The 15,045-nt window shown below is 51.9% G+C and overlaps 2 protein-coding genes across 4 annotated transcripts in view; both read left to right on the top strand.

Moving 5' to 3' along the window:
• WDR59 (WD repeat domain 59) overlaps nucleotides 1-10,937 on the top strand; it is a 65,258-nt gene extending 54,321 nt beyond the window's left edge. For all 3 annotated transcript variants that reach the window (XM_073554960.1, XM_073554959.1, XM_073554958.1), the window contains 8 exons: nucleotides 666-799; nucleotides 1,125-1,206; nucleotides 1,548-1,660; nucleotides 1,743-1,878; nucleotides 1,955-2,027; nucleotides 8,264-8,387; nucleotides 8,602-8,744; nucleotides 10,033-10,937. In XM_073554960.1, the coding sequence (XP_073411061.1) occupies nucleotides 666-799; nucleotides 1,125-1,206; nucleotides 1,548-1,660; nucleotides 1,743-1,878; nucleotides 1,955-2,027; nucleotides 8,264-8,387; nucleotides 8,602-8,744; nucleotides 10,033-10,268 (1,041 nt within the window). In that variant the 3' untranslated portion in view covers nucleotides 10,269-10,937. The remainder of the gene's footprint in view (nucleotides 1-665; nucleotides 800-1,124; nucleotides 1,207-1,547; nucleotides 1,661-1,742; nucleotides 1,879-1,954; nucleotides 2,028-8,263; nucleotides 8,388-8,601; nucleotides 8,745-10,032) is intronic.
• LOC141058757 (uncharacterized) lies at nucleotides 3,266-6,194 on the top strand. The gene is made up of 2 exons (XM_073554961.1): nucleotides 3,266-3,574; nucleotides 3,663-6,194. The coding sequence occupies exons 1-2, from the start codon at nucleotides 3,266-3,268 to the stop codon at nucleotides 4,593-4,595; spliced, it is 1,242 nt and encodes a 413-aa protein (XP_073411062.1). The 3' UTR covers nucleotides 4,596-6,194.
• Nucleotides 10,938-15,045: the final 4,108 nt, after the last annotated feature.

Here is a 15,045-nt window from a genome sequence, read left to right as displayed (position 1 = left end):
TCTTCTCCTCCTCTCTTTTTCTTCTTCTTCTCCTCCTCTCTTTTTCTTCTTCTTCTCCTCCTCTCTTTTTCTTCTTCTTCTCCTCCTCTCTTTTTCTTCTTCTTCTCCTCCTCTCTTTTTCTTCTTCTCCTCCTCTCCTTTTTTTTTTTTTTTTTTTTTTCTTCTTCCCTTGCAATTCCTGGCCTCTTGCTCCCTTGCCCCCCACCCTCCTTTTTACTCACTTGATCTTGGTCTCTCGCGCTCGCACTGCTGCCTCAGTATTTTTCTGTCTTTCTTTCCTTTACGAGTTTTCGTACCGTATATTGGAGTCTCACCTCGTCCTCCTTGTCTTTAATCCGTTGTCGATTGCTGGGTAATTTATGGGGTTTATGTGGCACATAGGGGTTATTTTCCACATTTTGGGGGATCCATGATGGCTATTTGTCATGGATACAATCAGATCCAGATCCAAATATTAATTTATAAGGTCAGTGGCCAGTCTTCCGCGCCTGCCCTAATCTGGGATGTGGCAGCGCGGGGCTGGTGTCGGCTTCTCCCGCCGTTGTCCGTACATGTGACTGGGCCGTTACATGCTCTATTCTGCCCACCCAGAATATAGTCGTGACCCTCCTGGCTCCTGAACCCTCCCCCCACAAAAAAAACGACTGACTTGTGTGTCCCACCAGAAATCACGTCGATGGAAGTCTAAGAGGGAGAGCAGCGACTCCGGCTTCCGACCCATCAAAGCGGCCGGAAAAGTGATCCTCCAGGACATCTCATGTCTGCTGTCCGTGCACAAGGCCCTGGGGGAGATGTACATGTGAGTGCTTATTGCTGAGGTCAGGCCATCACTATTACATCCAACCTCTGGGACCCCCAAGAATCCTGAATGAAGAGGGAATCTGCTCTCGTTTAGCGCTGCTTTCTCTTGTAACCTTTCCCTGCAGAGCTGTGCTCCTCCGCCATGCCTGACTGCAGGGAGATCTGGTGTAAGGGATGTCGGGTTACACCTCTTTTGTGGATCCTTCGTTCTCGGGATTGCGGGGTCCCAGAGGATGACGTGTACAATGAGAATCCCTCACTAATGGTGGCAGCTTCCGTATAATGCTGAATTCAAATATTAATAAATATTTTCTGTTGTGAAGATTAAACCGTGGTGATCTCCAGGGAATGTGCCAGAAGAACGCCGCCTCCGCCCTGAGCGTGGGCCGCAGGGATCTGGTGCAGGTGAGGGGCCCTTTAAGGCTTTCAGATCTGTAACAAGTAATTGACTTGAGTTCTTAAAGTGATTGTACCAAGTTTTAAAGTGATCCCCTAGCCGGGGGGCAGCGAAGGGGGCCCGCCCCGGAGCCCGGGGGCAGCGAAGGGGGCCTGCCCCGGAGTTGTCGTGCACATGCTCCATTTGTGTGATGTTTTGCAGAGCCCCCTTCTTGGAATCTGAGGGTCCCAGTAATCCGCTAATGATTGTCTATCTGACAATGGATTATCAAGGACTACAACCCTCAGTATCTGTGGTAGTAGATGGCAGGGTAAGTGTGCGCTAATGAAGGCCTCTCCTCTGTCCTCAGGTTTGGGCTCTGGCCGCTGCTGCTAATGACTTGTGCCTCACCCCTAAGTCTGAGCCGGATTCTGAGACCCCGTGGGCCCGTCACCCATTCGGCCGCCAGATGCTGGAGTCGCTGTATGTTCTCGTCTCCTATGTCCGTTTCTCTGTCTATTGCTGACGTCCTCACATCACGCGCTCCGCTCTCCTCTCTGCCCAGACTGGCCCACTACTGCCACCTGCACGACGTGCAGACCCTCGCCATGCTGTGCAGTGTGTTCGATGCCAACCTGCAGCCGCAGAGCAGCGCCATGTCCTGCCACCCGTTCCCATCACGATCCACCCACAGTCGCTACGTGAGTCCCTTCATTACCGCTGAGTCCTGTGCACGGACAGTAATGGCCGTACTGAGTGTGTGTTGTCTGTCCACAGCCGAGCTTTACATCGTCTGGTTCTGGATCCAGTACGTCTGACCCCGGATTCAGTAACAGCGGCTGGAGCATCGGTAAGAAAAGTGCCTGATATGTGAGAGCATGAAATCCAGACAGGCGCCCCCATAACTGCTGCAGCGGGCCGGACATAAAGAGTAGTCTATAGCGAGAGCTGTCCAGCAGAATAGTGAGTGCAGCTCTGGAGTATAATACAGGAGGTAACTCAGCATCAGTAATGTATGTACACAGTGACTGCACCAGCAGAATAGTGAGTGCAGCTCTGGGGTATAATACAGGATGTAACTCGGGATCAGTAATGTAATGTATGTACACAGTGACTGCACCAGCAGAATAGTGAGTGCAGCTCTGGAGTATAATACAGGAGGTAACTCAGGCTCAGTAATGTATGTACACAGCAACTGCACCAGCAGAATAGTGAGTGCAGCTCTGGAGTATAATACAGGATGTAACTCAGGATCAGTAATGTATGTACACAGTGACTTCACAGCAGAATAGTGAGTGCAGCTCTGGAGTATAATACAGGATGTAACTCAGGATCAGTAATGTATGTACACAGTGACTGCACCAGCAGAATAGTGAGTGCAGCTCTGGGGTATAATACAGGAGGTAACTCAGGATCAGTAATGATGCGCTTACAATCTTCTGTGGGCAATATTTATTTTTTTCCTCTTCGCCACGACAGCACCCACTGAGAGAGGGGATCCGCCCCAGGAACAGGAAACCTACAGAGAGATAAATGGGGCGGTCCCCCTCGCTCCCTCAGTTTGGTTTCCTGTTCCTAGGAAGGAACTCGCAGAAGAGGATACCTGGTCTGGTAGCCGCCTGCCTGCATAATATGAGCAGCAGGGGCCCCAGGTCCGGAGGCAGCGTCGGGCGGAGAGGGATATTCCCCCCCCCCAGAGCTGGCGTAATGCAGGTGAGGCTGGAGGCGAAAGTGGTGCCAAAGCTCACTGGGGTGATGGCTATACCCCCCCCCCCCGGGGTTGGACGCATTACGAACGCCATCGGGCGTACTGAGGCCGGCGCCCCCCCCCCCCCCCCCCCCCGTGGCAGAAGGGCTTGTGCGGCGTGTGCTGAGCGGCGCTGCTGGAGTCATACCTGGACAGGAGAGGAGTCCGTGCGTGGAGAGGGGGCGCAGACGCGCGGTGCGCCGGCCGCATCACTATTTGCGGTGACCCAGTGCAGGAGAGGCAACCCGGAAGTGGAGGAGGACTTCCGGGTTCAGGCTGAAGGCAGAGACCGCGGGACAACGCCCGCGCATGCGCAGTAGGGGCTGGAAAAAAAAAAAAAAATGGTAAAAAAAAAAAAGAGGAGCAGCTATAGCAAAGGCTTTAAAAGGAAGCCACAGACACAGCGCCAGTGCGCAGTCATGTCGTCCTTAGATGACTCAGCTTCACTCCCATTAGGTCAGCCAGTGGTATCCCCACTTGGCAGTAGACAGAGCAGTGCTACGAGAAGATCCAATAGCACCAGAAGAAGTGGCAGCTCTAGGAAGGAATCCATTGGGCCTTCCAGACAAGATGAGCCGGTAGAGAAGAAACGTAAGGAAAGGAAGTCGTCCCATGCCTCGCCTCAGCCTGGGTCCCGGACACCGCAGCCGGTAGTTGCTGACGAAATTCACGGGTGAGTGTTTTTTGGTCAGGTTAGATAATTGATAGCCTTCTCTTTCTGGTCCATACCCCTTTTAGGCTAAAAGAACAGAGAAGGCGAAACATAGAGAGTGTGCCTTATGTTCGCAGCCCCTCCCGGATGGCCACCCAAAGAGATTATGCCAATCATGTGTTGAGGAGGCCTTGCAGGAGGAATCCTCACGAAAGAAGGAGGATATCCGGGCAATGATAAGAGAGGAACTACGGGCCTTAGGCGGTTCCAGTAGTCTAGGGGGTCACTCCTCCATGAGAGAAATATGTTCACCTAAAGGAGGAGTCTCGCTGGCGTCCAGGTCACCGTCAGATACCGGAGAACTAGATTCCGATAAGTCCCAGGAATACCTTTCCTCAGAGGACGAGGATCAGACGTGTTTCCCCACGGACAGTGTCAGTAATCTTGTAAAGTCTGTCCGAAATACCATGGGGTTGCCGGAGAGTAAGGACCCCAAGACCCCTCAGGACATTATGTTTGCGGGTATTTCTCGTAAAAAGATCCGAGCATTCCCAGTGGTCTCAGCTGTAAAAGACCTAGTTAAGAGGGAATGGGAGAAACAAGGTCAGAGAACCTTCCTCCCCTTAACGTCAAAGCGTAAGTATCCCTTTGACGATGAGGAGTTAACGGCCTGGTCGAGAGCCCCCAAGGTGGATGCGGCAGTGGCCTCTACCTCCCGTAGATCCTCCTTGCCGGTGGAGGATTCGGGAACTTTGGCTGATTCTTCGGATCGTAAGACCGATACATTCCTCAAAAGATCTTGGGAAGCTTGTACGGCAGCCTTTAAGCCCGCAATAGCAGCCACATGTACGGCAAGATCTATGTTGGTGTGGCTGAACGACTTGGAGGACAATATTAAAAATGGAGTAGCTAGGAGTGTAGGCTTCTTTCCTCTATGCCCCTCATTAAAGGAGCAGCGGCTTTCCTCTCCGACTCCTCCGCGGATTCTCTCCGGTTGTCGGCTAGAGCGGCAGGACTGACCAATGCAGGCAGGCGGGCCTTATGGTTGAAGGGGTGGAAAGGAGACACAAACAAAAACTAGATTGTGTGCTATACCCTGCCAGGGTAAGTACCTGTTTGGTACAGAGCTGGATGAGATTTTGACAAAAGCGGGGGAGAGGAAAAAGGGGTTCCCTAACCCGTATGTTCCGTTCAACAGGAGGGCCTACAGGAAGCCGCCGTTCGGTAAAAAGAAAGACTTTAGACCTCAGGACCGCTGGGGAAATAAGGACCCCAAGCAAAGAGGCAACCTATTCGGGGAAACGTCCCTTCAGAGGAGACAGATCCCGATAAAACCGTTATACCGGTAGGTGGCAGGCTATTAAGATTCAGCCGCCAATGGATGAAGGTGACATCAAACCCGTGGGCCCTAAGTATTGTATCATCAGGCCTAAAATTAGAATTCGTTCGGTATCCACCGAACTCCTTCTTATTGACTTCTATGAAGTCCCGTTCTCAGCAGGAAGCACTGGAGATGGAGATTGCGATACTGCTAACTAAACAGGTCCTAGTGGAGGTCCCAGACGACGAAACAGGGATGGGCTTTTATTCTCCTCTATTCTTAGTCCCAAAACCAGATGGTTCTTACAGGACTATAATAAATTTAAAGAAACTTAATACCTTCCTAAGACTGAGGTCGTTTAAAATGGAGTCGATTAAGTCTGCAATAAAGCTTTTGTTTCCCAGGTGTTATATGGCGGTCTTGGACCTAAAGGACGCCTACTACCATCTTCCCATATATCGAGGGCACCAAAGGTTCCTGCAGGTAGCAGTCTGGTTCAGAGGTCGGATTCAGCATTTCCAGTTTGCGGCAATGCCTTTTGGGCTATCCATGGCTCCTCGGGTATTTACCAAATTAATGCTGGAAGTAATGTCGTATGTAAGGCTGAATGACACCCTAGTTGTCCCCTACTTAGACGACCTACTCATAGTGGGGAATTCTGTTTCACAGTGTGAAGCGAGAATAGCTAGGATTATTTCATCCCTACAAACACTGGGTTGGCTAATTAACTGGGAGAAATCCAGACTGGAGCCAGTGACCTGTCAAATGTTTTTGGGCCTGCAGGTAGACTCCGTAACTGAGGAGTGCTTTCTGCCAAACGCCAAAGTAATGGCCATGATTGACAAAGTACAGAATGCTACAGGAAGACCCGTAATATCATTGAGACAGGGCATGTCCTTGCTGGGGTCTCTGATATCGTGCATTCCAGCGGTGCAATGGGCTCAGTTCCACTCTAGAGGACTACAGTGGGCTATTCTGCAGGAGACAGACTGCAGGGGCGGCTGGAAGGGAAGATATCCCTATCGCCCGAGGTGGTTGAATCCCTAAAATGGTGGTTAATTCCTTCCAATCTATCGAAGGGAGTACAGTGGTGGGTGACTCCCTCCAAGATACTCACCACGGATGCCAGCCCCTTAGGTTGGGGAGCCCACCTAGAGGAGCACATGGTACAAGGCTGGTGGCGGGAGAATGAAATAGAGGCCTCCTCTAATGTAAAGGAGCTAACAGCGATTTTTTTTTTTTTATGCGATATCTCGCTTCCTTCCGCAGTTGAGAGGCGCCCACGTAAGGATCCAGACAGACAATACCACCGCAGTGGCCTATATAAACCGGCAAGGAGGCACGCGGTCAATGCCACTGATGTCTATCGCGGGAAAGATTCTGGAGATGGCCGAGGTCCATCTTCTCTCCTTGTCAGCGCTCCATATAAGAGGAGTGGACAACTCCCGAGCAGACTATCTCAGTCGCCAGGCCCTATACCAGGGAGAGTGGGTCCTCAGCAGAGACGTGTTCGAAATGATAGCGTCAGAATGGGGCAGACCGGAGATAGACCTATTCGCAACCAGAGCCAACAGGCGCGTAAAAAGGTTCGCTTCTCTCTACAGGTCGGACAACCCAGATATTCTAGATGCCCTCCAAACACCCTGGGCATTCCAACTAGCCTATGCCTTTCCTCCGATGGTGCTACTACCAACAGTAGTCAGGAAAATAAGACAGGAGAGGGCGAGGGTCATCTTTATAGCCCCGTTTTGGCCAAAAAGACTGTGGTTTTCATGGCTGAGAGCCATGTCGGTAACCGACCCGTGGATCCTGCCGCTGCACCAGAATCTTCTCTCGCAGGGACCCTGCTACCATCCACAGGCCAAAGCCCTGCACCTAGCTGCCTGGAATTTGAAAGGGAGCTACTGAGGCAGAAGGGTTTCTCAAGGAACCTAATCAATACCCTGCTACAAAGCAGGAAGGAGTCCACGACAAAAATATATGCTAAGGTGTGGAGGAAGTTCCTGGCCTTTCACCCAACAAAACTAGCTGGTGAAGTACCCATTACGGCCATTCTAGAGTTTCTACAAAGAGGCCGAGAACTTAGACTCTCAGTAAGCACTCTTAAGGTCCACGTGTCAGCCCTAGGAGCCCTGTTTAACTATAACGTGGCAGCAAATAGATGGGTGACTCGGTTTATCTCGGCCTGTCAACGAGCCGAACCGGTGCATGTGCCTCGACTTCCAGCGTGGAACCTTACTTTAGTTTTGGATGCCTTCACTCAGGCACCATTCGAGCCCATAAGCTCAGCATCAGTAAAGTGCCTCTCATTGAAAACGGCTATGCTGGTGGCCTTAGTATCGGCCAGGAGAGTGAGTGATCTTCATGCTCTGTCAGTAGACCCACCGTTCCTGTCAACAACACGAGACAGTCTCATTTTAAAGACGGACCCGTCCTATCTGCCCAAACGGGCAACTAAATTTCATAGGTCTCGAGATATGCCTACCTTCATTCTATGAGAACCCGTCAACACAGGACGAGGAGAAATATCACACCTTAGATGTGAAGAGAGCTGTGCTAGCCTACCTTGATAGGACCAGTCCCTGGAGGCAGAGTAGGTCTCTTTTTGTCTCATTCCAGGGCAGCAGGAAGGGGTCTGCAGTTACATCAGGCACGATATCCAGATGGATTAGAGATGCGATCACAATGGCGTATCTGACAAAAGGAGAAGACCCTCCACTGGGGATTAAGGCGCACTCTACTAGAGCCATATCCTCCTCCTGGGCCGAGAGGGCGAACGTCCCAATTGAACAAATATGTAAGGCTGCAACCTGGTCTTCTCCATCTACCTTTTATAGTCACTATAGACTAGATTTGTCCTCTACCGAGGATCTAACTTTTGGTAGATCAGTCCTTAACACGGTGTGCCCTCCCTAGTGATTATCTCTGAAAATCTCTCAGTGGGTGCTGTCGTGGCGAAGAGGAAAAACCGGATTACTTACCGGTAATACTCTTTTGTAGAGTCCACGACAGCACCCGCTCACTTCCCTCCCGTAAGAATTTTTTCACACATGGGTCTCCTTGGTGGTGGAGATTATGATTTAAGTTAGATATGTGATTAAACTTAGTAAGCTTAAAACTGCATAGGGGTAAGATAAATGAATCGCCCAAGCAAAATGACTAAAACATGTATGGCGGTTCCTCCGTTGTTCTCGGTAATACAAACTGAGGGAGCGAGGGGGACCGCCCCATTTATCTCTCTGTAGGTTTCCTGTTCCTGGGGCTGATCCCCTCTCTCAGTGGGTGCTGTCGTGGACTCTACAAAAGAGTATTACCGGTAAGTAATCTGTTTTCTTTTTTTTTTTTTTTTTTTTTTCTCTTTGACAGGTGGTCCGGATGGAGATCATCCTGTTCCTTGGAGCGACGCGTCACCTGATGATTACCGCTATAGTAATTTAAGTTGCGTCGATCCCCGAGAGCGCGAGAGGGAACAACATGACAAGAATAAGAGGTGAATAATACATGGACCAAAAAAATGCAAGTAGATAAGAATAATGTGTCACCATTAGTGCAAGATGCAGAGACAAGTGGGACGCACGGGAGTCCTGTCCCGACCGACCTCTGCCTGGGATCACTAATGTCGTACTCACTATCATTTATAATGGAAGGCTTATCGGGTTAATGATTAATATTAATCAGCATCTTATGGTCCCGTTGCTGCACAGAATCCTCGACCCGGCAAACGCCCAGCAGTTTGATGACTTTAAGAAATGTTATGGAGAAATTCTGTATCGCTGGGGTCTACAGGAGAAACGAGCGGAAGTTCTGAAATTTGTCTCCTGTCCTCCTGAGCCACATCGGGGCATTGGTGAGGAGCAAGGAATAAAACATAGCAACATCTGGTCAATTATGTCCTGCATACTCGTATCTAGTATAATACCGCACCTATGTCCAAGTAAAATAGTGCTCCCTAAGTACAAGAATATAACTACTATAATACTGCCCCTATGTACACGAATATAAATACTATAATACTGCTCCTATATACAAGAATATAGCTACTATAATATTGCTCCTATATACAAGAATATAACTACTATAATACTGCTCCCTAAGTACAAGAATATAACTACTATAATACTGCCCCCTATGTACAAGAATATGACTACTATAATACTGCCCGCTATGTACAAGAATATAACCACTATAATACTGCCCCCTATGTACAAGAATATAACTACTATAATACCACCCCCTATGTAGAAGAATATAACTACTATAATACCGCGCCCTATGTAGAAGAATATAACTACTATAATACTGCTCCTATGTACAAGAATATAACTACTATAATACTGCCCCCTATGTACAAGAATATAACTACTATAATACTGCTCCCTATGTAGAAGAATATAACTACTATAATACTGCCCCTATGTACAAGAATAGAACTACTATAATACTGCTCCTATGTACAAGAATAGAACTACTATAATACTGCTCACTATGAACAAGAATATAACTACTATAATACTACTCCTATGTACAAGAATATAACTACTATAATACTGCCCCTATGTACAAGAATATAACTACTATAATACTGCCCCTATGTACAAGAATAGAACTACTATAATACTGCTCCCTATGTACAAGAATATAACTACTATAATACCGCCCCCTATGTACAAGAATATAACTACTATAATACTGCTCCCTATGTACAAGAATATAACTACTATAATACTGCCCCCTATGTACAAGAATATAACTACTATAATACTGCTCCCTATGTAGAAGAATATAACTACTATAATACTGCCCCTATGTACAAGAATAGAACTACTATAATACTGCTCCTATGTACAAGAATAGAACTACTATAATACTGCCCCCTATGAACAAGAATATAACTACTATAATACTACTCCTATGTACAAGAATATAACTACTATAATACTGCCCCTATGTACAAGAATATAACTACTATAATACTGCCCCTATGTACAAGAATAGAACTACTATAATACTGCTCCCTATGTACAAGAATATAACTACTATAATACCGCCCCCTATGTAGAAGAATAGAACTACTATAATACCGCGCTTTGTGCAGTTTTTCTACTGTCACCTAATTGCCGTCTTTTTGCCTTCAGAATTCGGGGTGTATTGCAGCCATTGTCGCAGTGCGGTTCGGGGGACGCAATGTGCGATCTGTAAGGGGTTCACCTTTCAGTGTGCCATCTGCCACGTGGCCGTCCGGGGGTCTTCTAACTTCTGCTTGAGCTGCGGACACGGTGGGCACACGGCTCACATGCTGGAGTGGTTCAGCTCGCAGGAGGTCTGCCCCACCGGCTGCGGCTGCCACTGCTTGTTGGAAAGCACCTTCTGATTGTCGCCCCGTGCCTGAGATGATTCCTCACAGGCTGCTCCATGCATGTCACCCTTACCAGATGCTGTCATAGCGCCACCGTGTGGTGTCTCTGGGAACTGTCCTCCATACCTCATCAGCTCATTTCTTCAGGTTCTTCGTTAATGGCGGCTTCCCGTTGGTGACTTGTAGCCACGTCTTTCCATTGGCCGCCATATTGAAGGATGTCGCTGTACGTTTTTTTGGACATGGGACTTTGCTGCTCGACGTTTCATGGGACTGCGCTAATTTCTAACAGTTTGACAGAAGCTTCTTCTTTGTGATTTCTACCCCCCGATCTGAGTGACAATCGTGCACCTCGGCTGGCTGCCGTACTACAAGTCTCAGCATAGCCGCTGTGCCCATCAGGGTGGGACCAGCCAGCTGACACTTGCCCTTCAGACTGGCGCATAATACTGATAAATTGGAGTTTTTCATCATAGCATTGCCGAGCAAAGCTGCAGTGTAAAGCATAAGGATAAAGCAGCGACCCACTGCACTGCTCAGAGTAGAGCGGGTCAGTCGCCCCTGATATATGGCAGTCAGCGTCTTCTGCCTTGTTATTATACATCAGTGTTAGCTGCGAATGTTCTATAAAGATTTTACTTAAAAAATAAATCTTATGTGAAAAATAAAAAATGCCGCCATCTCCTTTGATGTCTTAATGCATTTTTTTTATTTTTTGTTGCATTTCTTTCCGCAGGGTAAGACTGAGCCATGTCTTAGTCTTCATGTTCTGGGGAAAAAAAATCAGCTTTCACCATTATGACTCCTCCAGATAATATAGCCTGCCAGCCCCCTCAGGATAGCACTGCTACCTAGGTGTGGTATAGCGGCATTATGCGGCAGTGGTGTGGTGGTAGAGGATGGCACTATTACATAGGCACGGTACTATGGTACAGGTACTATGGCATAGGATGGCACTATTATAGATGCAGTACTATGGTATAGGATGACACTACTATAGATGCAGTACTATGGTATAGGATGGCACTATTATAGATGCGGTACTATGGTATAGGATGGCACTATTATAGATGCGGTACTGTGGTATAGAATGGCACTACTATCGATGCGGTACTATGGTATAGGACGGCACTATTATAGATGCGGTACTGTGGTATAGGATGGCACTATTATAGATGCGGTACTGTGGTATAGAATGGCACTATTATAGATGCGGTACTATGGTATAGAATGGCACTATTATAGATGCGGTACTGTGGTATAGGATGGCACTATTATAGATGCGGTACTATGGTATAGGATGGCACTATTATAGATGCGGTACTATGGTATAGGATGGCACTATTATAGATGCGGTACTGTGGTATAGAATGGCACTACTATCGATGCGGTACTATGGTATAGGACGGCACTATTATAGATGCGGTACTGTGGTATAGGATGGCACTATTATAGATGCGGTACTGTGGTATAGAATGGCACTATTATAGATGCGGTACTGTGGTATAGGGCGGCACTATTATAGATGCGGTACTGTGGTACAGGATGGCACTATTATAGATGCGGTACTGTGGTATAGGATGGCACTATTATAGATGCGGTACTGTGGTATAGGGCGGCACTATTATAGATGCGGTACTGTGGTATAGAATGGCACTATTATAGATGCGGTACTGTGGTATAGGATGGCACTATTATAGATGCGGTACTGTGGTATAGGGCGGCACTATTATAGATGAGGTACTGTGGTATAGGATGGCACTATTATAGATGAGGTACTGTGGTATAGGATGGCACTATTATAGATGAGGTACTGTGGTATAGGACGGTACTACTGCATAGGTGCGGTACTATGGCCCTATAAGTACAGCATTTGTTCTCCCCTTCCCCGCGGTCTGCACCCCCATGCTGCTGTCTCTGTTGGGTGGGTGATCCGGTGACGAAGGAGGGTGGGGTGTGGGTTACACGTTTCCCGGCACTGGCCGGCTGACACCCTCTTACACATCCGCCGCTGGCCCCTTTGTCCGGGGTAACCTCAGTTGTGTGTTGCGGATCACGTTACTTGCACCCGATATGGGCCGGCGCCTTCTCATTGTGCGTGTATCTGTGTTGTGCGGTTGCCGGGTCGTTACGCCACACGCAGCGCCCTCCATCACCACCCATAGTCTGGTTATTCCCGGTACTCAGGAGCAGGATGAGACCCCGCGCTCTGGTCACTGGATACTAGCACTACTCCCTTCCCAGTAGTGGTCCGTACATCACTTGTCTGTTCCTTGGAAAGGTGTGTGTGATAACGGTCACCGCTCCAGCTGGAGATCGGCCGCCCTGTCCCGTTGCTCGGCCGCCCTGTCCCGTTGCTCGGCCGCCCTGTCCCGTTGCTCGGCCGCCCTGTCCCGTTGCTCGGCCGCCCTGTCCCGTTGCTCGGCCGCCCTGTCCCGTTGCTCGGCCGCCCTGTCCCGTTGCTCGGCCGCCCTGTCCCGTTGCTCGGCCGCCCTGTCCCGTTGCTCGCTTCTCCTCCGTGAGAATATGACTGCGGTGAAAAGCTTCTGGTTATATCTTTTCCTCCTTGCAATTAATGCCATGAGCATCCAGCAGGGGCAGCTGTAAGTACAGGACTTGCTCATTAACCCATTCCGCTATAGTCATATGACCTGTATGACATCACACCCCCCCCCCCCCCCCATCACAAGTATCGTTACGTCACAGGGATGGAAACGCGATCGCCCCCTCGTCCCCCCGGCTCTGGTTAACTGGGGAGGCCATTTTTGGAGAATTGTCCCCTGTACCAGGAGATATGCCGGGGTCCCGGCCGCCGTCCCCTCTGTTGCTAGATGAGCCGGGGTCCCGGCCGCCGTCCCCTCTGTCGCTGGATGAGCCGGGGTCTCGGCCGCGGTCCCCTCTGTCGCTGGATGAGCCGGGGTCCCGGCCGCCGTCCCCTCTGTCGCTGGATGAGCCGGGGTCCCGGCCGCGGTCCCCTCTGTCGCTGGATGAGCCGGGGTCCCGGCCGCGGTCCCCTCTGTCGCTGGATGAGCCGGGGTCCCGGCCGCGGTCCCCTCTGTCGCTGGATGAGCCGGGGTCCCGGCCGCCGTCCCCTCTGTCGCTGGATGAGCCGGGGTCCCGGCCGCCGTCCCCTCTGTCGCTGGATGAGCCGGGGTCCCGGCCGCCGTCCCCTCTGTCGCTGGATGAGCCGGGGTCTCGGCCGCTGTCGCTGGATGAGCCGGGGTCTCGGCCGCCGTCCCCTCTGTCGCTGGATGAGCCGGGGTCCCGGCCGCCGTCCCCTCTGTCGCTGGATGAGCCGGGGTCTCGGCCGCCGTCCCCTCTGTCGCTGGATGAGCCGGGGTCCCGGCCGCGGTCCCCTCTGTCGCTGGATGAGCCGGGGTCCCGGCCGCGGTCCCCTCTGTCGCAGGATGAGCCGGGGTCCCGGCCGCCGTCCCCTCTGTCGCTGGATGAGCCGGGGTCCCGGCCGCGGTCCCCTCTGTCGCTGGATGAGCCGGGGTCCCCTCTGTCGCAGGATGAGCCGGGGTCCCGGCCGCCGTCCCCTCTGTCGCTGGATGAGCCGGGGTCTCGGCCGCCGTCCCCTCTGTCGCTGGATGAGCCGGGGTCCCGGCCGCCGTCCCCTCTGTCGCTGGATGAGCCGGGGTCCCGGCCGCCGTCCCCTCTGTCGCTGGATGAGCCGGGGTCCCGGCCGCCGTCCCCTCTGTCGCTGGATGAGCCGGGGTCTCGGCCGCCGTCCCCTCTGTCGCTGGATGAGCCGGGGTCTCGGCCGCCGTCCCCTCTGTCGCTGGATGAGCCGGGGTCCCGGCCGCCGTCCCCTCTGTCGCTGGATGAGCCGGGGTCTCGGCCGCCGTCCCCTCTGTCGCTGGATGAGCCGGGGTCCCGGCCGCCGTCCCCTCTGTCGCTGGATGAGCCGGGGTCCCGGCCGCGGTCCCCTCTGTCGCAGGATGAGCCGGGGTCCCGGCCGCCGTCCCCTCTGTCGCTGGATGAGCCGGGGTCCCGGCCGCGGTCCCCTCTGTCGCTGGATGAGCCGGGGTCCCGGCCGCGGTCCCCTCTGTCGCAGGATGAGCCGGGGTCCCGGCCGCCGTCCCCTCTGTCGCTGGATGAGCCGGGGTCTCGGCCGCCGTCCCCTCTGTCGCTGGATGAGCCGGGGTCCCGGCCGCCGTCCCCTCTGTCGCTGGATGAGCCGGGGTCCCGGCCGCCGTCCCCTCTGTCGCTGGATGAGCCGGGGTCCCGGCCGCCGTCCCCTCTGTCGCTGGATGAGCCGGGGTCCCGGCCGCCGTCCCCTCTGTCGCTGGATGAGCCGGGGTCCCGGCCGCTGTCCCCTCTGTCGCTGGATGAGCCGGGGTCCCCTCTGTCGCTGGATGAGCCGGGGTCCCGGCCGCGGTCCCCTCTGTCGCTGGATGAGCCGGGGTCCCCTCTGTCGCTGGATGAGCCGGGGTCCCGGCCGCAGTCCCCTCTGTCGCTGCCCTGATAGTATTTAACAAGACTTGAGTGGAAATTCCACCCAAAAAGAAAAATCAAGGGGTTTACCAATGTGATGCGAAAAGTTTTGCAAATTTTTACTTTGGAAAGCTCTGCGCTTGTGCTCAGGGAATGGAGACGACCATGTTTTCCCGAGGGCTGCGCACTGCTGCGGGTCTGTTAGTTGCATCCAGCCCAGACTGTCCTCTCCTCTTTATCTCTAGGGTGGTCTGGATACAATAGTGACAACCCCTCAGCTGTGAGAAGGCTTGGGTCAAGATGTGGAGCTTATTGCTCCTCCACTGATTTTCTCACCCGACCTTCCCGCCGCCTG

The sequence above is a fragment of the Dendrobates tinctorius genome, unplaced genomic scaffold (assembly GCF_039654945.1).
Source record: "Dendrobates tinctorius isolate UK_male_01 unplaced genomic scaffold, ASM3965494v1 ptg000214l, whole genome shotgun sequence".
In the NCBI taxonomy this organism is placed as follows: Eukaryota; Metazoa; Chordata; class Amphibia; order Anura; family Dendrobatidae; genus Dendrobates; species Dendrobates tinctorius.
The sequence above is the reverse complement of the archived record's forward strand: the minus strand, read 5'-3'. Positions and strand labels throughout refer to the sequence as shown.